Source organism: Chlamydotis macqueenii, chromosome 2 (assembly GCF_036417535.1).
Source record: "Chlamydotis macqueenii isolate bChlMac1 chromosome 2, bChlMac1.mat, whole genome shotgun sequence".
NCBI classification, from domain to species: domain Eukaryota; kingdom Metazoa; phylum Chordata; class Aves; order Otidiformes; family Otididae; genus Chlamydotis; species Chlamydotis macqueenii.
The window spans coordinates 118,795,647-118,819,912 of record NC_141557.1 but is presented as its reverse complement, the minus strand read 5'-3'; the positions used below and the strand labels follow the sequence as shown (position 1 = coordinate 118,819,912).

The window sequence follows — 24,266 nt, the reverse complement described above, 5'->3', positions numbered from 1 at the left end:
TATGCACATTTTTCTTGTAGTAATAGGATAGAGGAAATGTAAAGATGTTTATAAATTAGAATGTATTAATCTGTCTGTCCATCTAGCTGCTCTGAAGAAATTAACAAAACATTTGATTTAAAAACTTTTATTAGTACCTGAAGTTATTTAACTTCTTTTTCTTTAGTATTGTTTTGTAATATTTTATGATGTCAAAGTACTTTACATACATTTTCAGTCCTTAGGCACTCCAAAGCATTTGATTATAAGCCTCCAATATTTTTAGGTTTTGAATATATTCATACTGTGTTTGAGTGACAGTGGTGGTTGATACTCAGTATTTCTGCAAATATATTCTGTCTAAAAATAATATAGAAAGCTGTGTATGCTATTTTAGAAAATATTTTGGAGAAACTGTGGTGCTTGGAAAGAGTGGTACCAGAAATGATCCCTATTGCAGTGTAAGGAATACCTTAAAGCCATAGGGGATTAATAGCTGAGAACAATTAATAGGACAGAGAATTAGAGGCTTAGGTGAAGAAGGAGAGTCCTTTTCAGAACTCTACAAAGTCAAGTGAATTAATGGAGTGTTTATAATTTATCACTGAAGAGGGAGACCCTGCAGAAAGTGACTGTCTAGAGAAGCAGGGAGCTGCTTGTAACAGGGAGATCTTCTGAATCTAAGAGAGTAATGCCCACAGTGTCTGATTTTGTTGATATTTTGAGTTGGAAATTACTGACATATTTAAGAAGAGGAAATTTCCGTGTTATAGCATTGGAATAGAATGGTTAAAAAGCCCTGCCACGTGGATGCTGAGTTACCACACTGGGGTGCTGCAATCTTGCGATACGCACAATCGTGAGAAGCTTTCCTTGGCGGCTGGGAAAATAAGGGTAGTATATAACATGTGAAATATGACATTTTTAAATTACATTTTTACTGCAGTCACTAAGATCAGGCAAAAGGATTCCATTTGAAAATAAATGTCAGAAATGAAAACTATATTTTAATTTGAAAATGGGAAAATATGCACAAATCTGAACATTGCTGATGTCATTTGGAGGCTTCGCCTTTCCTGATAAAAAATGTAAAATATTCAATTAAAATAGGACTTATAATTTGAAATATTTTTTTTTTCTTAAAAGTTTTTTTTTTCTTTCTTTTTTTTTTAACAGATAGTGCCTTTGTGGATTGCTCCCAACCTGTTAACCTTCTCTGGATTTGTCATGATTTTATTTAATTATTTTCTAATGTCTTTTTATGACTGGGACTACACTGCCTCCGGTAAATATCCTTATGTTGTAATTTTTCAGAATTACAGAGCTGCTTTTGTCGTACTTCTGAATGACACATGGAGGTATCAGATACCTGAATCTTCCACTTACTCCTTCAGTGAGTCTCCATGTCCATAAAGGAGGATCTGACCTCACACATGGCGTTATAAATTTAGGTCATTTTATTGAAAAAGCTTATTTAATTTCATTACTGAAAGTGGGTTTCAGCATGTGCTGCTTGAAGTCTATGATAGTATCTAATTTTATTTAAAGTGTATGCCAGGATTTAAATACACAGCCAAAAACCACCCTAATGTTCTTCATAAAATTTTAATTGGCTTCACATTTCTTAATACCTAAATTGATGCCTGAATGAGTTAATTCCCCTTCATTACTCCATAGCCACTCCATTCAAGACTGCTTCTAGACAAAGAAGAAATTGTTTTAAAACAAATGTCTCTTGAAATTCTGACTTTCAAAGGCCTAGTCAATATTTACTCCTCATGACAGGTGAAGTCAAAAGATTTTTGGAGCTGGTTGCTCCTGAGCATAGGGCATGTTCGGTTCTGGACTTCTCAGATCAGCTGTTGGAGCCTGCAGTAAGTAGTAAGAAGCATGTAAATATCTTTGCTTTTCTTTAAACAATTTGTTGAAGATGTAACGTTTTTATTTCCTGAAACAATTACATTTGGGATATTTTTTCTACTTTTAATTTCTTATGTCTGTGATAAGATTCAGGAGATACTCTTTGGCAGGACCTGTTTGTACATTTATCACAAGTCTATTAGCAGAGATGCTTGTTAGCAGTTTTGATTCAAAAATAATCCTGTATGAGCATTAAGTTTTCAAGACCAGCATGTTATGTAGTTATCTGGCCTCATCCTTAAACACTTGGGTTTTTATCAATGCAGCTAATATTTACTAAATTCTGTAATAAAAGAGCATCCAGCACCGATCTTTTAATGGGATAATTTTATCTTGACACATTCCCAGTAGATGCACATTGAACTTGAAGACTTTGAAAAGGTGATTAAATCTGTTAGAGTTGAGATTTCTATGTGCAAGCCTGTTCTCGATTTCACAGAGCAGTGCCCATCACTTCTCAATTGATTGAAAACGTTCATGCAGCCTAATGAGCTTCTTGAGTATCATATATCAATCCCATACCTAGGATCAGAAATAAAAGACTTAATTTCCTGGACAGCTGTTTTTCATTCTACAGTTTGAAAATTTGCAGCGAGGAGTCAGGAATTGCCATCTTTTCTTTCAGAGTGGCAAGAAGGGGCATTGAGAGAAAGGTGGTCAGGGCACTGCTTCAGGTACTGGCATCTCCCCGTTCAGCAGGGACACACCTCTGATGCAAGTATTCCCTGTGTTCGGTGCCAAATGCCAGAAACCTGAGAGGGCTTTGCATATACAGTTGTTTAGTGCTGGTGTAGTCCTTATTGGGTTATGTTTGAGTTAAATAGAATGCTCTTTGTAAAATAATTGATTTCTTTAAAAGAGCAACAATAACTGCGGGTTATTGCTATCAGCTGAGCGATAACAGAACCCTGGGTTCTGCCCAGTTCAGCTTTCTTTTCCTTTTTTTTCCAAGGAAAATAACAGGGGTGCTAATATCTGTCCTAGCCCAAGGACAAAAATTTCCTGTTCATATCTGTGTGGTAGAAGTGCTATGTAAACTCCCTGTTAGCACGAATAATAATGATCATGCTCCAAAATGACCTTTTTGTTTGTCTTTAGATATTACATAAACATTAACTAATTTGTTGATAGTCTTCCTGTGACCTGTCGGAATTTTTGCCTAGTTAGTATCATTATTTTGTGCAATAGTAGAGTTATTTCAGGGCCAAAAACCCTCCAGCTTGTCTTCTCTCCTTCATGGTATAAACACATTCAGGCTTGCTCGTTGCTTCTTTGACAGAGCTCGCTGATCACTTAGGGTCAAAACCAAATATTTCAATCTGTTTGATGTAGTGGGCTAATCAGTGGCAGCTTGTTCATGTGTATATGCATGTATCGATGAATTTATTTGATGTTAACCACTGTTACCCTGGCTCACTACCCAATTTATTTCAGGTACCAGTCCTGGACTTGTTCCCACCTGGGTGTGGCTGTTGAGTGCTTTTACCACCTTTTGTGCTTACGCTTTAGGTAAAGTACTGTGATGTAATTTATATGTCTGATGTCTTCAAGTAGTTTTATCTACTAGTTCGTTAGTGCTCAGCACTATCAACATGGAGAGGATAGTGGATAAATTATTGGTCTCTCTCTGAGATGGAAAAAAATACCCAAACCAACAACAAAAACCAGCCATAAGGCTTTAAAAAAAAAAAGACAATTCTTAATGATGTATTAGAGGTTCTATTACTGTTGCTCTTACCTCTCTGGAAAATTCAAATGTTTTTAGAGAAACAATGGAAATCATTACATAGCAGCAGTCTTTGCTGTTTGGTTTCATAAAAATCTCTGTCTCCTAAAGATGACATTGCAAGAAGCTCCCTGCCACTTGCATTAGCAGAGGGTACTTTCAAGGATGGGGAAAATAAAGGGCAAAGCAGAGAAAAAGGAAAATTAATGTAGCATTGTGTTTTAACCTGTTAGGCACTTCAGTGCTTATGGCGTGTGTCAGGAGAGATGATATGAATGTGGTGACAGGCCTGAGCTTCTTACGGAGATTAAGTATCTTTTTTTTTTCCTTTCCTGTTGCTGTTTTTCTCCCATAAGACCTATAATATCTCATTTTCAGTTTCATATTCTGTTTTTACTTTTTATATCATACTGTGGTACATTGCATCTTGATGTGCGGTGGTGTGAAGACATAGACCTGAACTGATGCAGATCTGGGAGTGAGATCCACATTAGCATGGCTTTCTTCCTTTCTCTTCCAAAGCTAACTCATTCCAAACTAGTCTCTCCACAACATGGTGCAACAGAACTAATTTTTGGGGGTGACTCAAGGTGGCATGTTTATGTGGACTGCATTGTGCTGTGTAAACGTATCCTCTCTTTTGAAGCTGGTTCTTGTAAAGCCCTGCATTGCAGAGCGTAGCCATACATTTGTGTGCCATACTTGAGACCCAGGCTAGATATAAATGTGCTGCAGATGTACACTGCAGTGTTGTGCAAAGATGCTGGCCCCTTTTGGTATCACTCTGCATTGTGAATGCCTTGGCCTTTCTATTCAAGCGGCAAGTTTGTGCCAAAATGTCTGTAGAGTTTCTTTGTATTTGTACCATAAAAATAATTGGGACAACCGTCCCTTGAAGCAGACTGCCAGTCAGATTTCCCTAACAACTCTCTATAATCATTAGCAGAAGCAGAAGTTTCTTTTGTGAAAACCATTCTTTATGTAATTGTAGGAAGTTTAATAAAGTGGCTATTGTTTCATAAATAGGAATTACGTATTGGAGCTGTTAGTGTATGACACTCTAGAAAGCTCATTGAAAATTCAGCTTCTGAGGTTCTTAATGTAGACGTTATTTGCCAGTGAGGCCTACAGTTCCTAATACTTGGAAGACAAGGAATATGATGTTGACAGTCAAGGCTATAATGAACTGATGTATATGTAGATTTTTGTGTCTGCTGTCCAAGCCACTTCATGAAATATTTTGTCTCAGATTTAACTCTGCATGGCCAAAGTTTTCCCTTTGGAAGACTGCAGAGAGCCATAATAACTAACCAAATATGCAACTTTAATCTCTCTCAGCTTGTTTTTAATGACACAGTTACTCTCTCCAAATTCCCTAGCATGCTGCTTTTTTCCTCCCTCTTTGTTAAGGTAGTTTGGTATCTTTTCCCGTTCCATGAAATGGAATGCTCTTTGCTGTTACTTTGAATTCCACTATTTGAAAGTTATATAAGTGTCAATAAAACTGAAGATTTATGAACCTTCATGAGACAAAATCATAATATAATAATTCTAAAGCAGTGGAAGTGTGGGACAGAGTAGGTCCGCTATTGAACATACACCATTGTTGGCATAAATAATTGCAAACTGAAACCTAAAACAGAAAATATTTTTAGTTTCTTTAAAAGCTAGTGAAACCACATGGAAAATGTGGGTAAAGATTTGTGAAAAGCCAATTTTACATGTGTTATACAGTTCCTGTATTTTTCCACATGTCCATTATAATTAGAAGTACTGTATTTCATGTCACCATTATAAGCTTAACTCTTTTTAATAGAATGTTCCTACAAAACAAAACTCACTCTTACACTGACATACGTTTCAGTATCTAATGTGGATACTGTTTTGTGACAATGTAAAATAATTTATGAACAGACCAATCTTCTATCATTCTCATTAAAAAAGTATTACCCCTATAACAGATTTGAGGTAGATGTTCTTGAAATATGAAAGACTATATACTGTTTAGGGATGTTTACATACTTATTTGCTAGGTAAGTTTCAGAAGCATCCTAAAACAAACCTAAGAATTTCTACATTTATAACAACACTATCCAAGTAACCTCAGGCTTATTCAGTTTTCTTTCTGCACTTTTCAGCAAGATGCTGACAATGGCAATGTTGATGGAGAGAGAATACGGCTCTAGAAGGGGGCAAGTGATATCTGAAATCCTCTATGAGATATTTAATTTTTAGAGTTGTGAGAACTGTCTCAAGAGATTTGTATTTGAGCAGAGGATCTCTCACAGCTGTTTAGGTATTACAACAGGGAGATAGTCTAAAATCTGTGCGAAATGATATCCCATGTTTTCCTGGTTTAGATCCCTGAAGTATATTTACATTAAACAAAACTCAGAGTACTGCCAAATAATCTGGAGAAATAAGTACCATGTGATGTATAGCAGCTGTGGAGTCTTTGGTCTCACTCTGCTGAGTTGTATCTCTAGTCAGTTTTGGGTTACTAATGCTATCGATAGCTAATCATTGTTAGCTATAGTACCTTCCAAGTAAAATTAAAAAGAAAAAAATTCTCCATATTATTTTGAGATTCAGGATAGCTAGAAGTAATCTGTAAGGCTTGTTCTATGTACTTTTTCCTAAGAGGTTCATCCTGTGTATTTACACTTAACTTTAAGAAGAAAACATTTCTATTTCTCACCAGCACAGTCTCAGAGAAGAGACTAAGGGTGTGGTTTGACAATACAACTAAGAAAGCCTACAGCTGCTAGGCTCCCTTCCTCCTTCTCCCTGCATTCACTGCCCCTCATGAGACTTGTGCTTCTCATAAGACTTGCTGTCCAGACCCTTCACCAGCTTCATTACTCTTCTTTGGACACGCTCCAGCACCTCAATGTCTTTCTTGTAGCGAGGGGCCTAAAACTGAACACAATATTTGAGGTGCTGAGTACAGGAGGACAGTCACTTCCCTACTCCTGCTGGCCACACTGTTTCTGATACAAGCCAGGATGCTGTTGGCCTTCTTGCCCACCTGGGCACACTGCTGGCTCTTGTATCCTGATATTTCAACTGAAAGACTCTTTAAGGTATCTTATGTAGGCACACACAAAAATAAATTTTGTGAAATTTACTCCTTGAGGCTGCCATGTAACTGTTAGTCATTGAGGCATTTAGCATCAGGCAACCTAAATGCCGTAGTGAATCTACCCGACAAGCAATCTGGAGTCTCAGAGGGTTCACAACACCAATGGATGGACAAGAAGCCCCATGGACACTTTCCAGCACTTTTATTGAGAAACTGATTGCAGGGACTGACATAAAAGTGCTTAAAAACCACTGGGGACAAGTAATTACGAATGTCTTTCTAAAGCTTTTAAGGAAGGTGGCATTTAGTTTAAGAGCTGAGGTAAGGACAGAAAAATTTGTTGGTAACTGAAGCGAATATTTTACAAGCAATCCTAATCTGTTGGTATTGAAGGGACTGTTGTCCTTCAGTTTGCTGTCATCAGTGTATTTCTCCCATATGTTATATAGGCAGTAGTGAAGTGTATGAGAAGAAAGACTCTAATGTGTGTTGTGGTCTAATTCTTTATTCTTTTCCTTTCTCAATCCTTCTAGACTCCATAGATGGGAAACATGCTCGAAGGACTCAGTCCAGTACTCCTCTGGGAGAATTATTTGACCATGGGCTGGATAGCTGGGCTACCTCCATTTTTGTGCTTTCTTTTTTTTCTGTCTGTTCCCGTGACAATGGGAAGACTGGAGTTTCTGTATATACAATGTATATATATTTAAGCATTGTCTTGTTTAACTTTATGTGTTCACACTGGGAGAAATATAACACAGGAGTTCTTTTTCTTCCTTGGGGATACGATATAAGCCAAGTGGTAAGTATTTATCATTCCCGTTTTAGTTTTATTTTTTTTAACTATGTTAGTGTTTTCATAATATCACAGAAATAGAAAAATAGAGCTCAAGGCAAATGTATTTGGCCAAGATTTTGAATGTGAAATAGCATAACCCTAAAAGTAATTCAGAAATATTTTCTGCATTTGCAAAGAAGGGACACTCTAGAGCAAATTATCAGCATCAGAGATTCATTGCCTTGCAGGAAAAAAAAGGCTTGGAGCAAGCCAACAGTCAGATAGTGCCCATGAGAATGTAATTTATAACTGCACTTGATTTGTGGTACTAAAGAAAATGATTATGCTGTCTGAAGCCATAAGCAATTTTCTCACCAACACTAGGTCCTGAAACACAATGTGAATTAGTCCAAGTAGTATTTGTTTACAGTAATTATACAGTTATGCAATACTAGACCTTCCCAATTTTACCACCTTTTACATCAAATGTGGTAATGGAAATAACATTGTACCTGTACAGCAAGCAGTATTTGTTGTCAAGTGAGTTTTACCCTTGGAAAAAAAGTCAAAGTCATACCATTAGAAGTTTCCTCTCTGGGAATGACGTTCAGTACCATGAATTACACATCAGTTCACAGCCATTCCCCAGCTGAGCTCTTGACTGGCTTACAGCCCTACCTTGAGGTGGACCTCTTCAGAAACGTGACCAGGGCACCACAGTGAGTGGTGGCCTCGGTGCACAAGTGAGTAGCAGCAGTAACGGGCCCATTGCACTGCCAAGGGCCTAGCGCTGGGATTTCTGGGCTGGCTTATCTCTTTTTTAGATAGCCAGACCCTTGCAGCCTGAAGAGCACAGTCTCAGTCTTTTGAGCTTCCTGTCACAGGCGTGAGATGAAAGGTACAGCCAAATAGACGTAATTGAAAAGAAGTTTGACAAATACTCAAATATGTGTTTTAATGGGAATATAGTATTTGAATTAATGGCTGCAGATGTATTGCTGTAAACATAATCAGAATCCAGTGGTTTGAGAACAACTCAGAGATGGTGGTCCAGCTGTGGTGCATCTGTTTTGTCCCCTAGAAAATAGGTTCTGGGAGAAGAAGTTGGCTCAGGACTAAGACATTAGGGAGCCAGCTGGTCGGCAAGTTTTAGCCATGTCTGTGTAAGGCTTCTTTGTGCAGTTCTTCCGGCGAGAGAGGAATAGCTATGTTTAAACCAATTTCACTTGTTGCTCAGATGATCACTATAGATATACATGTGGATGTTTAGAAAGCTCCTTCTGGATTGCTACAGCATCCGAACTGTGTTAGTGGTTAAATATGGGAGTGAGTATCAACTAGCGGAGCAGTACTGTTAACTCTGTCAGTGCCTTTTAGTGACCTCTGCCTCTGTCACTGCGTTCCCATCTGGGAACTAAGGGTAATAACGTTTCCTTGCCTGACAGATTTGTGGTGAGGCTGAACTTCAGTAAAGTTTGTAAACTGCTTTGATTAACTTGAATGCAAGGTGCTAACAAGTGCTATTTCCTGTTCCGCTCTGATGCCGAATTGCTGTCCTGCATGTTCGCTTTCTAGTAACTTCTGTGATGGTTTGCCTAGAGTCAAAATGATAAGCATATAGCAGTAAAAATCCTTACATTTATATAGTGCAATTATCAACAGTGATGGAAGATTGTACTATTGAAATGTCTGTATGTCAGTTTTCCCGTCTGTAAAAATAAGTTTTTGTAGTTGTGATTGCCTTTGAACAAAGACAAGACAGGATTTGTAGATCAAGGTAGTATTTTTCCATTAGTCTAAACTACACTTCATGCACACCAGGAAGTACATAACATATTTTTTTTCCAGCTGTACTAACTAGTCTAGTAAAAGATCTTAGTTCCCCTACAAACATTGCCTTGTCTTGTTTTGTAAACCCGTTCAGCAAATTTTGTATGACGTGTGCACCATTAAGGGTAGCTCTTAATCTCCAGCTGCTTGGAAGAGAGGATACTGAGGACGTTAGCAAATGGCTGATGATGAGTAAGAAAGGTAATGTTCCCCTTTCTGGTTCTTCCCCTCCACTTCTGTGCCAGATATTCCCACAGTCACATTCAGAGGCAGAGAGAGCAGAAGGACTCCCAGGCTGCTTTCAGACAAATTCCTGGCATTTAGTTCACTGTTTCCTCTGTGGCATTCCTAGCTGGATTACTGCACGAGTGCGCCTCTCTGCTCTGTCTTCAATAATTTCACCAACAACATGATGCTATTGCATTGGCATGTCAGACATTCAGGTGGCCTACTCCCCTGCTTCTGCTTTTAAAGTTGATGGTAGCCAGGAACTTTGGACTTCATTATCACCACAAAGCTCAGGAAATACAGTAATTAGTTTCAGCATGCAAACAGATAACTGTTGACTTTAATGAAAGCATAACGGGCTCCCAGGACACTGCTGCTGCTGAGTCAGCCCCACTGTATATAAACACAGACAACCCGCTCACTGGCTCTGTGTTAACTGTGGTATAAAAAGAGCTGCTGTTCCTCATGAAAAAATACCTCATTAGAAATAGAGACATTTGTGGGACTTATGCAGATCACATTTTTCTGCGACTTGATGACTCATCAGAATTGGTAACCTAATTACGCTAGCTGGGCTGTAATTGGCACTCCAATTAGCTTTGATTACAGCAGACAGCCATCTATAAGAAGCTGTGGTTTGTAAACTTGAAAAATGGCTGTAATGTATCTGAGAGATGCTTGGTCAGAAGACTGTGATGTTTGTGGATCCAGAATCAAGGAGAAGGTGTCTGCAGCAGTGGAAACTCTTCCCCTCTCTCCTCCCACCGGCACAAGAAGCTATCTCCTGCTGACTCCTCTGCAGGCAGAAAAAGATGCAGGGAGAGGAGCCTCTTTACACCATAGCATCTAGGCAGCTTTCACTCACTTTTAAGTAAGCACACCTATTAGAAACCCCAAAAGTCATGGGCTGAAGAGAAGGCTAAAAAAGAAACCTTTGCTATGTTCTGTGAGAAATTCTCTTGGATACATCTTGTGAAAAAAACCTTTTTGTCTCAAGCCCAACTAAAGAAAGCTAATATCTGCAAATTAAATTTGTCGGAGAAAAAATTACAAAGTTTTCCTGAGAAACTGAAATTTAAGGCTTATTGCCATATGTTAATTTTCACAAATATCATATTGATTTTTTTTAAAATCTGTTTTCCTCTTGAAAAATTTAATATTCTCTTAATGAAATACTCCCCTAATTCTGATGTTGCTTATCGTAAGCCACAGCAGTTGAATTTATATCAGGGGAACAAAATATTTGTTTTTCTTTAGTATGATGTAGTGATACCTCTGCTTAGATCAGTGCTAGGAGGTATCCTTTATATTCTTAAATAAAGGTTTAAAAGTGAAAATAACAGCTACTTGAGAGCTGAAGTGACCCAGATGATTTCACACTCCTTCTCCTCATTCTCCCGAGCCAAGAGGGCAAGCTGGAAAAAAGGGCAAAAGCACAAGCAGCAAATGTGAATGGCAAGAGGCAGCTCTCTCTGGCCCTGCCCTAGCCCTGTAAGGAGAGGATGACCAGAAATTCTCTATACAGTTGTGCCTGCAAACATGGATGCTTGGATGATAAAGCTCAGTTTTTTTGGTTTGAGATGCTTTCCCAGCTGGTTGTGCCTAGTGTCTCTGGACAGTCCCACTTAAGCTGTCAGGGAGAACACTATCTGCCTTGAAACTCTGAATAAATGAAGTATGGAAATGTTCAAGGCCAGGTTGGATGAGGCTCTGAGAAACCTGATCTAGTCAGAGATGTCCCTGCTCCTTGCAGGGGGGTTGGACTAGATGACTAGAGAAGGATGTTGTGCGGGACAGTGTCAAAGACTTGTGCAAAGCTTTTGACACTGTCCTGCATGACATCCTTTTCTCTAAACTAGAGAGACATGGGTTTGATGGACAGACCACTCGGTGGATAAGGAGTTGGCTGGATGGCCGAACTCAGAGAGTGGTGGTCAACGACTCGATGTCCAAGTGGAGACTGGTCATGAGTGGTGTCCTTCAGGGGTCTGTGCTGGGCCAAGCCCTGTTCAACATCTTTGTCGGTGACATGGACAGTGGGATAGAGTGCACCCTCAGCAAGTTCACTGATGACACCAAGTTGTGTGGTGCTGTTGACACACTGGAAGGGAGGGGTGCCATCCAGAGGGACCTTGACAGGCTGGAGAGGTGGTCCCATGCCAACCTCATGAAGTTCAGCCAGGCCAGGTGCAAGGTCCTGCACCTGGGTCGTGGCAATCCCAGGCACAAATACAGGCTAGGCAGAGAATGGGTCGAGACCAGTGCTGAGGAGAAGGACTTGGGAGTGCTGGTGGACGAGAAGTTCAACACAAGTCAACAATGAGCCCTTCCAGCCCAAAAGCCAACCACATCCTGGGCTGCATCAAGAGGAGCATGGCCAGCAGGTCGAGGAAGGTGATTCTCCCCTCCTACTCTGCTGAGACCCCACCTGGAGTAGTGTCCAGTTCTGGAGCCCCCAACATAAGGACGTGGACCTATTGGAGAGGGTCCAGAGGAGGGCCATGAAGATGATCAGAGGGCTGGAGCACCTTTCCTGTGAGGAGAGGCTGAGAGAGTTGGGGCTGTTCAGCCTTGAGAAGAGGAGGCCCCGGGGAGACCTGATAGCGGTCTTCCAGTACCTCAAGGGGACCTACAAGAAAGATGGGGAGAGGCTGTTCAATAGGGCCTGTTGTGATAGGACAAGGGGTAATGGTTTTAAAATAGAGGGAGGTAGATTTAGATTGGATATCAGAAAAAAATTTTTTACAATGAGGGTTGTAGAGCACTGGAACAGGTTGCCCAGAGAGGTGGTGGATGCCCCATCCCTGGAAACGTTCAAGGCCAGGCTGGATGAGGCTCTGAGCAACCTGATCTAGTGGGGGATGTCCCTGCTCCTTGCAGGGGGGTTGGACTAGATGACCTTTGAAGGTCCCTTCCAACCCTAACCATTCTATGATTCTATGATTCCATACGATGCAGGTAGCAACCAAAACATTGTAGAACTTACTTTTCTCCTTCTTTTCAGTTCAAACAGGGGAAGGGATTTTTTGGATGCCATATACCAGCTTTTCTTTTGACAGGTGGTTTACAGAACTCGTGCTGAAGTATTTTTCACATGATGTTTTCCCTGGAAGTGCTGTGGCAGCCAGTGTTTCAGAAACTGGCAGAGAAATCCTGAGCAATGCAGGTGCATATCACATCCTTAAAAAACTTCTGTCTCCTCTGGGGGATCAAAAAAAAAATCTCTATTGAAAGAAAAGAGGCAAATGTGTTGTTCTTTGGTCACATTATCAGGATTCAGAATTTTTTATTTCAGTTAAAAATATTCAGAATTTTGGTAAGAAAATTTGAAGTGTCTGTGGAAAGCGTAGCCTTTCTTGTCAAGTAATAATATTGATTATTATCTAGTTCAAAAGGTAGCACACTGGAATTGTTGAAGCAAAAGAACCGATAGTGGTGTGGAAACAGTGCTGGCCAGGCCACAGTGTCTGCTTCCAGCTGCCTCCTGACTGAACTCAGTACTCGCTTATCTGAGGGAAACCCTGCAGTGTATTCCTGTGAAATTTAAACAGCAGAACCTGCAGTGCACAGGCTCTTTCTGCAGCAGATTGCTTCATTCTTACCACTCTTATGGTTCTACTCAAACTTTTCTTGGTTAATTAATCTTCCACATTCTTTTACTTGTCTACATATCACATACTGCATGTCTAAATGCAAAACGACCTTTTAAAGATGTATAAAAAACTATTTCTATAGGATAAATTTGCCATCTTTATTTATTGAAAGAAAAAATACTGAGAAAAAATTAAAATAGAAAAATTACACATCATGCTAAAGATAACTCCTATTGGAATCACTTGTAGGAAATCATTAGTTCTTACTTTTTTTAGGCAAGTGACACATTTATTTTCAGAGGAAAAATGTAACCTTATATTTTAAATTTCTTTACTGTCTAGATATTTAGTTTGAGCACTGTGTTAATGGAAAACACTTCAACAGATGAACAATTAATGCTATTGGAATATGCTAGTGAAATTGACTATTACAGTAAAATTAATGTCTTTTTTTTTTGTGGAATCATAAAAAATTTAAAAGCATAGCCAGAATATTTTTTTAAAAAGATGAGAAAAATATTTGATTTTCTTTTCCGTGTAGTACATCATACAGCACACTCAGTATGTCTGTGTGTAAAACAGAGATGTTAAATCACTAGGGAGAAAATAAAATGTATCTGCACACACACATGTGTAATCTAGAATATTTTCGTCACAAGACTTACACCTCCGGTAGTGGAAAGACATGAAAGAACTGGTGATTTTAAAAAATCACATATTTTGGAGAACATTTAAAAGGCTAGGAGCTAGGAGATTTTGAGGAGTTATACTGCCTTGTGGTTGTACAGAATTTTCCCAATGCCACATTAAAGTAATGTTCTGATTTTAGGGAGGGACAAAGGTGACTGTGTTGCTGTGATTTATATATATGTTTCTGTACAAAATTGTGACAAGATAGGGAGCCACTGTTCAGAAGCCAGCTGTCCTGCTGTTCATCCTTATCAAAGGGCCTACAAATTAACATCATTTATTTCCAGATTTTTGTCTGCATGAGTACTCCTCCTCATCATAGATAAGGCCTTGGCAAGCTAAAAATTTTCCTGGTCGGATGCTGCAGTGAGTTGGAATCCAAGATTGTATACGTCTGACACTAACTTCCTATATAGTTCTTACTTGTGTTGTTTAATTTGGGCTTCTCGTTTTACCAAAGGTTGCAATTATTTTTACTTGCTGAAGAGTGCAGTTATATATAAAAAGAACTAAAGCAAATTGATGCCAGAGCAATGACTAAAAAAAACAGACCATTTTTTCTTAAGTAGAATTATTCAGTTGCACTTAGGAACAGTGCTTTACTTTTTTTTTTTTTTTTTTTTTTTTTTTACCAGCAGTGCCTTTAAAAACAGTTTATACAACTGATTGACATACTTAGCTTTGCCTAATAATTTTAACAGTCTTCAGTTTTTGCTAATATAGCTTAGATCAAGGGAAGAGGCCATTTTCTCATCCTTCCAGCTTTCTAAAGGAGTTCTTTGAGGCTGCCTCAGTGAAGTAAAAAGTATGAGTCCTTGAAAAACAACACACCAAAAATGTGAACACAAGGAGTGTTTTTTCACACGCTACATCTGTTAAATAAGAGGCAATTTCAACCTGTGAGTGCTGCATCACCAAGTCCCAGGGCAGGGAATTCCCCCAAGAGAGCCCGTTGCATCAGCGCTCCTGTTCCTAGAGGTGTGCTGACATCTGACAGTGATACTCATCACTGCTATGCCAGAAGTACTGACTGTAATAATGGATAATACTGAAGTTCCTCCTTTATCACTTGCCAAAAAGATCTGTTCAGAATTCAACACGTGAGGGTAAATTCAGGCTCCATCAAAGCCAGTTGGAGTTTTGCCATCAACTTTAACGGGGCCAGGAGTCCATCCATCATGTCTTATGCATAACATAATGCAATTTCTTCAGAAAGCCAAATGTCAGCTCTGTTGTAGTTGGTTGCAAAACCCATTGTACACGTCATTCGTTTGGACTGAAATCTGACTCACTGTCTTCAGTGGTCCAAGGTGTAACTCTGATCCTGGTGCCTGCTCTTCTCCATTGCAGATTGGTTGTGCTGCTTGTTCTTGCAGAAGCAATTCAGACATCCGATTCTGCAATGCCCCATTCAAGCAACACTCTTTAAACATTACATACTGATAGAGCAAGGATCTTGAATTTAGATACAGATAGCTGTGGATGCCCCGTCCTTGGTAACACTCAAGGCCGGGTTGGATTGGGCTCTGAGCAACCTGATCTGGTTGGAGATGTCCCTGCTCCTTGCAGAGGCGTTGGACTAGATGACCTTTGAAGGTCCCTTCCAACCCAAACCATTCTACGATTCTATGAAATACAGCAATATTTAAGTGTAATAGGGAGTTTAATGGACATCAATGGACAGCTGCTAATCTATGATCATAAGCAGCTTGTTATCTAGAAAAAAGATCTTCAGTGTACCTTTAAATTAAAGCAATTAGTTTAATTTAGAAGACTGGAAATGTGTTTGTTCAAGTTAAAAATGAAGAAAAACCATAATGGCAAACCATAATAGTAAAACATGAGTATTTAAAAAACCAAAACAAAATATAGTAAAATCTGTCATATGGGTAAATCTGTCATATGGCTGGAAAATATTTGTTGTCCCAGAGTGAGAAGCTGTATTGAATGGAAAAATTAAAATTTACTGAATGTTACCTGGGAATAATATATGAATACGCAGTCTTCTAAATAACATTATAATTAACATAGTTGTTTTAATTTAGAGCTAAAGTAAATGTTCACAATTCATTGTTAATCCAAGTCTAGATTTTTTTTTGGGATGGCAGCATAATGTCCTGTGAAGTGGAGCCAGGAGGCAAACTCTTGTATTTGTACTAAGATGATAAACGAAATTCTGTGCCTTTAGAAGAAAAAACTTTATCCTTTTTTCTATAGGTATTAATTGCAGCGTATCTGCTCACTGGCACTGTTGGTGTGGAAATCTGGCAGAAGCCTTTCCTGTTTGGTTATTACATCACAGATGCGTTAGTAACCTTGCTTATAGGTAAGTGTCCAGATCTATGGAAAACTGTACTAATTAGATATTTCTTATATTTCCATCATAATTTTTTTCTCCTTTTGCAAGTGTTGTCTGGTCAAAAAAAGAAACATGAAGAGAGCTGATTAAAAGGGCTAATACTGGAAACCTTCAAAAAAGTAAATTGTTTTGGAAACATTTTTTTCCTCAATTACTAACTGTTGCGCATGAATAATACAGAAAAATGTTCTTTCTCTGCACCTGCAGTTCAGTGCAGTGTGCTGGCTGGCTCTGAAAGTCTGAGGAACTCATGTCACTCAGGCAGAATGTCACTCACATTTATGTAAGTTTAACGTTTTGGCCTGCAGCACATTATGTTCCAAAGCATTATGCATAGAAGGAATAAAGGCATTATTTAAATAATCTTAGGAGACACAACAGTAAATCTGAAAAAGAACCAGGTGGTTTCTAAGCTCTTCTTTAGAATTACTTTCTGAACAGAAATTACCAGCAATAGCCTATTTGCTCACTTGTTAATACTGCCAGTGGAGTTTGAAATAAGCATTGAACATTTTTCAGCTGCTGTAGCTACACTGAGAAAGAGAGCAGTAACGTTTTAATGACTTAAAAACATGGTAGTCTTACCTAAAAATGTGCATATGTGAAATAGCTTTGCTGTGTTGCTTAGAAGGTGAAGAAATTAGGGATTTTTATATGAGCATACAAATGGTGAGAAGAGGGCACCAAATAAAATGTTTGATGAAGAGTCTAGACTTACATCCCAAGAAACGTCTCCATTGAGCCAAGTGGAGGACTTAGATATAGGTGTTCACCCAACTCCAACTCTAACTAGCAGCTCTCAACATTTTCTGGGGGGACTTTTGAATCCACTGCATTGACATGTGCTCTCACCACCCTTTCCCACGGTGAGGTCTTCAGCAGGTACCACCTCCAGCCTCAGCAATGCTTCCTCAAATTCCCCGATTGGAAAGGACCCTGCATTCAGGCTGTGTTTTCTATGAGCAGCCTGTGCAAGGACATGGTTTTGACAATCCTTTGTGCTTTACCCAGAGTATAAAACTGATTGTGTTAGGCCTGTTATGGGCACTCGGAGGAGAAGAAAGAAAGGAAGGGAAAAAAACAGCAGTTGCCTTTTCAGTAGGCAACGAATTATTTAGCTTGACAGCAGTGTAGCTATAAAATGTCATCTGGTGGCTGGCAGGGCGTTGAGGAATGGGGAGTGATTTGTGCCCTTGAAGGAGCACCATAAGTCCAGGAGAGGTGGATGCTGGCTCACCCAGAAGCCGAAAGTTAGACCTGCGCTGGCATGAGGTCTAACTAGCATGTGCCAGTCCATTGAACACGCTCATTCCGCTTTGCTGCTTTTGTTCCTGTCACTGAGGCACATGACAGCCTGTTCCGTGCATACACTGATGGCTTCCCTTGTGCTTGGGAAGCCATGGATGAAGGTTTAATTCAAACTGTTCAACATACTGGGAAGGTTTGTGGTAGGGAGGCATGTCAATGTCATAAAATCTGCAAAAGCGAGCATCCTTTTTCATACTTTACCAAAACCAGCTGCAGAGCAAGGGTTGATGGACTATTCCATTAGCATTATAAAGAAGCACTGCTTCTGTCCCATACAGTACACTTGGATGAATGAATCTGTGAGCAGAGAACTGTGTTTCTTCCATCATTGTCCCGAGTAGACATAAGTAAGAGCCAAAAGATTTCTTTAAAAACATTATCTCTCTCATGCTATCCACAATGCCATTAACAGGGCAACTTTTGCAGCTTAATTATAGTTAAATACTCAAGAAATTATCTTGATAGACTCTATATTACAAAATTGTCATAGTGCTTAGTAAATCTCTTAAAAACAGAGATTGAATTTAAATACAGAAAAAGTAGAATCCTTCCACTGAGGATCACTCTGATCCAGAAAGCAGTGCCATTTCACCACAGGTTTGAATCTTAATAGTGATTAAAGTGGTTATCACTGGATAACCTGTGTTCTAAAGTTTTTAGAAGCTTGCAGTACATTGCAGGACCCCACTGTGACTGCAGAAAAAGCATCAGTCTAACCTACACCAAGGGCTGAGCAGCCAGGAAGACTAAATTATTCTTTCCCTTAGAGAGAGAGGCAAGTGTGTCTCACTCAGCCAGACCCATTTGTATCAATGAGCCTGCTTTCTGGCATGCTCAGTTAAATGCCTTTGTGGCTAGTTAAAAAACAAAGTGGTGTAGTGGGCCTCTGATGCTTTTTTACGAGTTAGTTTCCCAGGACCCCAAGAGGAGCCATTAAAGTGTAACTGGCTGTCCTTAACCATCTGATGGCATTTAGTAGTCACTAGTGGTCCTTCTAACAGTGAACCTGTGGCTGCTCCATTAATACTTGGCAGAGGTTTTGTGTGTCTTTTCGTGCTTTTACTGTTCTGTACACAACAGGAGTTCAGCTGTTGAGCCGTCACTTCTCCAAGAACAGCTGGGCTTTAGCTAGTACCTTCTGTAGTGGGAAGAAATCTAAACAGGACTCACAAAAGTGGAGTTTTTCAAATGTCTTTCCTGAAGTTTCTGGGGAAAAAAAAAAAGAGTAGCCCACATATAACCTAAGGATGAACTCTGCAAAAGCACCTCCTCAGAGGAAGCTGTGGTATCACTAGGTGACACCCATTTACTGAAAATGATGGAATTTTTATCAGGTGCCAGAACACACAAAGATACACATGAAAGTGCAGCAATACCAGTGTTTAGATTAGATGTTTTAGGAAAGCTTCCCAAGAGAGAGCTTTATGTATGTCCCTGGGAACTGTCTCGCACACTGGAACACCTGTAGGAAGGCGAAGTCTTGGGCTGCTGAACGGTGACCTCGGAGGACTCCACTGTGAAGCAGAGAAAACTCTGCGTAGTATTTCATGGGAATTTTTCAGCCAGCCAGTGAACAGAAACCTGTAATTTTCACAGACAGTGAACGCAATTCCATCCTGCAGGTCCAAAACGGACACCTAGGTGAACACCAGACAAATGAATAAGGCTGTTCTCCTGTTTCTGCCAGGCAGAAATGCCCTTTTTCTCCTTGTGTGAAGGTAGGCAGACCTTTGTAAAGTTACGTGCCTGTGTGCTCCACTGGAACTAATTACTTCTGCTCTCAGCAAGGCTCCTGTGGATGACACTGCAAAAGCTCTCTTGGGATTTAATCACAATTGTCCCGTAGCATCATCTGGCTAACTAGGGTCCCTTCAAAGGGCAGCACGGAGGTGAGAGCTGTCATTTATTTTCACCCCTCCAGGATACTCCTCATGTCTAGCATTCCCTGTCACTGTGCTGTCAGGTTGAGAGCAATATGAAAGGTTTACAATAGGCATTTTAAAACAGTCAATTGCCCACATAAAGACTAGTGCCACAAATGATGCTATAGACTTCATAAGAAGATTTTCACTGACAGGTAAACTTCAGTAGTTCAGGGAGCAGCATTAACTTATCGATGATGGTTTCTGTCTCACATTGCAATTAAATGACCTGTAATATGTGCATGTTCTGAATGAAGCATTTCCCATTCTTGGGACATTCATACTTGCTCTCTCTGAGATGCATTTTTTAATGTCTAATAAAATTTGAGTTCAGGCTGCAGTCTTCTCTTAATTTGAGACATTTATATGTCTGTTTTCCTCTATCTGGCTGTTAGTTTCCATGCAACTTACAGGAGTTTTCTTTCAGTCTATATTTAATAATAGTTGTTCATAATTGATCAGAGGGCTCGGAAGTTATGGTGAGATGCACACAAACAAGCAAAATGTTATCACATCAGCTTCATTCCTTAGGAAGCCAGGTTGGAAAAACAACTTCTGGATGCACAGAAAGATTCCTGCTCCTCCTCAGTATTAATTGCAACTACACAAATAGGCTTTGTGGTTAAAGGACCACTAAAGCATGGAACAGATATGCTGTACTTCATCAGCGTGTGGACAGTTCTGTTATCCAGACATGGTGGCATATTTGAGTCCATGTTTTGTGGTCAGCAGTGCCCAGATTTGGCTACTGAAGCCTGTGGCAAAGCTGAAACAAATTTTCAAAGTACAGGTTTGAACATGAAATGTGAATGGAGTACTAACATCTGTCAGAGATCTGAGACTTGAACTTTCCTTTCGAGATGGGGCCAAAGCATTCAGAATTTTTTCCTATGATGTGTATTGGATTGAGTTCTGTGCTCACTTTTGCAGAGTGTGTGTTCCTTGAGGTTCATTCTTTCTCTGAGCTACTTAAGTAGAATAAATACATAACTGAAAATGTAATAGCAGCAAAGCACTAATGATGAGACCAAACCACAACATTTGAACCATACCAAGTATTTTAATTTTGTCACAGTAGGAAAGCACAGTTACCATCTAAAACAGTACCTTGTCCTTAAACTCTGTCCTGTATCCTATGTATCAAAGGAGGACACAGAAGTCCATGTGGTGGGTAATTGTACAACACACTGCCCTTTTTTCAGTGTTACAAAATGCTTAGATGACCATGGTTAAACAGCCATGGTCTGACATTCACATTTCTTTGGTTAAGAATGGATTTTTTTTTTTTGGTCCTTATCAGTGTTAAAGTAGAAATGTACCCATAATGTTACTTGTTTGAATATCTCTGAAGGTCCTTAAAGCTAATCCTTAGCAGGACATGTATCTCCTATAAACCCATTCAGCATATCTGTATCACAACAGGCAGGCAGATTTCTTTTGGCTGGAGCAACCTGATTGTGGTCCTCAAGCCCTGCTCCAGGGAGCTGCTGCTGCCTGAGGCAGCCTACTCTCTCGTACTGGTCTTGGAAAACTTGTGATCCCAGGAGCCTTCATTGCAAGATCTCAGGGTGTTTTTACAGCAATGCCAAGCAGCAATCACAAAGACAACTTAAGTGCATTTCTGACAGTGGAAGGAATTTTTCTTTTGCTTCTTTACATATGTTACTTATAAATTGGTTCTGCCTGGTATGGATAAGTCATTCTGTAGTAATTTCCTATAGTTCCCATTGCAAAGTGGCTGATGGTTCTGCCTTATTGATGGGCAGTTGAATGATGAAATGTTAAGTGATATGTTTTGAAAATGTTATCACTCCAACAGGCCTTGACTAGCCTTGTTTGAAAAGTGTGCTTAACATGAGTTGGCTTCTATGTGCCTGTCACCAAGTTAACATTTATTAAAGCATTGTTGTGGCAGATTGTACGAGACTTCAGTGAGATAAAGGGTGTGAAATACTCACCTGTCACTCGAGATATATATAAGAAGCAGCTGAGTTCATGTTTGGAGTAACTCATCTGAACCAGTCAGAACAATAACCCAGAAAACAAGAGTTCTAAAGGCTGGAGGCAGAGTGGTGTCACGGGATGCTAATTGCAAGTGGGAGTGGGCTCAGCGCGGTTAGCTGTGAGGAGTCACTTCACAGGCAGCGGGAGCCCCAGAAGAAGGTCAAACAAGGGAGCTCACCTGGCAGGGTCCTTCTGGAAGCCAGCCTGGGCTTTTCAAACTAAGGCACCATTTCTCTGGTGCTCAGTTCTTGAAATGTCCAGAAAAAGAGAATGATTTGGACATGGTGTGTGAACAGGACTACATCAAAGAAGCATCTACATCCATAAACTAATTCCTCAGTCTGTACTAAATTCCTTCAAATGCTAATTGTTAGCTTACAGCTTGGTTCAAGAGAGATAAACACAGTGTGTACTTCCTTAGACACTGAAAAAGAGCAATAAAATCAACAAACATGATAGATGCATCCCTTTACAACCTTTATACTCAAGAAGTATCTTAGATGCTTAACATCCAAAACATCCATCAAGTTTGTGCATGAAGACAGTGCTTGTATTTACACAGTGCTCTTAATCCCTGTAAAATAATTTCATTCTGTGTAGATCTGTTTTAGTCGTATTTTTCATCTGTCCTTAAATTGCTTCATATATTCAGACTTTACAGGCTCAATTAAGTCTGAAAATTATACATTCAATTTCTAAGTTTTGGGTTTTTTTTCAATTACTAAGTGGTACTAAGTTTGCCATTTTATATAATAATAAAACATAATTTTGTAGTTAGTGGACAGCTGAATATGCAATTATTTGTTTGCACAACCAATTAAAACAGTTGCCTTCTCAAGACATGCCTCAGAAAATCACACTGTTCCATAAGAAGCTGCTGCTCCAGTTACAAGTGCTTCTAAATGTTCACTTTTTGACGAAGCTTGTGTTCAGGCACTGATCAGTGTGCTAAACTTTCACTGTGTTAAGATATTTTCATGTGTCTAGCTGCTCTGAATGTGGAATAAATTTCAAAAAAATGTAGAAAAAGTGTTCAAAGATTTTTCAAGCTAATATTGAGACCTAAATATTTTTAATCTTAATTTTTTTTTGTCCAGTGGCTAAAAAAGGTAAATGATGTATTTAACATCCCGTTTCTTTAAAGTGAGCATTGACTGTGATGAAATAGCAACCTAGAGACAGAAAAGCCAAGCCATATAGTGAAGATGGCCATGTGGAGGTGTGGGCAACTGAAGAACAAGAGAGGAGGGTGGTAGTGTTTCATTTGTAGGCTGAAATGCAGCTACAACTGCCTACTGTTAAAGAGCTGTTTTTTACTGGGCGCAGCTTCTGCAATGTGCCCAGGAAAAGTCTGCACAGACCCCTCCACTGCCTCCCAAATGGGAGGAATTCTGTGAGGAGTCTTTTTTTTTGGGAGGAGCGCAGTGGGAATGGAAGGGTACTTATCTCACCGGATTCCCTCAGTTTCCAGTGTGGTGTTCACCTAAAATTACATCCTTGTATCACACTGTCTTATTTTTGAACTTTTAACTATCAGGAAGAGACAATTCTTGACAAATAATATTTCAACTTTTTTTTTTAAGGACAGTTTAAGGATGGTTCATTTGTCAGGAACTTATCAACAAATGTGATTTATGATAGCAAAGATGTGGAGAAGATAAACAGCTAAGATAAACATTGTCTTTCCTTTGAAACAGTAAAATTTGTTTAAAACTAGTGTTTTAGGTATCTTGGCTACCTAGTTGGAGTTGCTTCTTTATTTAGTGGTGTTTACAGTTGGTGAAGTTCGATGTATTCAGAAAGCTGGCTACCTGCAATGGGCTTTTTAGTTTTGTCTAAATAACGGCATGGGGTTCTCCTCTTGGTTACTGAAATAGCATTTTCCAGAAGTGACAGCAGCATTGTTTTTGGCCATACCCTCTCTCTACAAAGTCCAAGTCTGTATTTTGCAGAAATGCCTAAATTAATTCAGGTACAGCAGCCACACTAAGTAGCTGTGGTGTGTCACAGAAACTTAACCTGGCTGTCTGCAGGTCTTCAGTGGTCTTTATATTACATGAGGGTTTAAGATGCCCTCATAACTGAACTTAAATACATTTCTATTAGTCTAGATTAACGTAGGGGCAAATGTACCATGGTATCCATCATATGCTAGTTTGTTGTTTGTTTTTTTTTTTTAATTCACTCAGCAATATCACACAACATCTTACTATTTTGGAATTGAATTTGAAAGCACCAAATGAAATGTAAAGTTGTCACTAGAATTGATGGGAATTGTCTTTTTGATCTCTTTTACACACATGTGTGTGTGTATATATGTATATATGCATGTCTGTGTATGTGTATGTATGTATCTAGATATTTGGAAAACAAGATAATGCCTTTATTTCTGACATCTCTAATCCTAATTTCCTGAATGCATTGTTTTTTTGTGTTTTGTGTTTTTTTTTTTTTTTAAATATGGACAAAATAATTCCTGAAAAAGAGCTTTACAAATGCTTGTTTCTCTGAAAAGGGAGCCAAGATACTGCAAGGCAGAGGACTGACCATAGGATTGTACCTAAATCCGAGGATTTGGGCTCAATAACTTCAGCCTAGGACGGCACAAGAATTCCCTGTGTGTCTCTGTGCCACTCATCTGTGCTTTAGTATTTCTGCCTTTAATACAGGCCTGTGTTCTTACAGTTGGGTCTCAGAATTTAAATCAGCTGAAGACAGGGGAACATATTAAAGGAGAAATTAAAAAATACTAGAAGAGCTGTAATACTTCTAATAAACACTTGATGACTTCTATTTTCTATATTGTGCTAAAATTGTCTAATACACTAAACTTCATTTTTTATGATG

At 39.2% G+C, this 24,266-nt stretch overlaps 1 protein-coding gene across 1 annotated transcript in view; it reads left to right on the top strand.

Moving 5' to 3' along the window:
• The window catches only part of LOC104477046 (ethanolaminephosphotransferase 1-like), a 54,933-nt gene that overhangs the window by 20,971 nt on the left and 9,696 nt on the right, over nucleotides 1-24,266 (top strand). Inside the window, exons 3-6 of the mRNA XM_086740783.1 lie at nucleotides 1,156-1,264; nucleotides 3,334-3,408; nucleotides 7,241-7,509; nucleotides 16,044-16,152. Of these exons, the coding sequence (XP_086596909.1) occupies nucleotides 1,156-1,264; nucleotides 3,334-3,408; nucleotides 7,241-7,509; nucleotides 16,044-16,152 (562 nt within the window). The remainder of the gene's footprint in view (nucleotides 1-1,155; nucleotides 1,265-3,333; nucleotides 3,409-7,240; nucleotides 7,510-16,043; nucleotides 16,153-24,266) is intronic.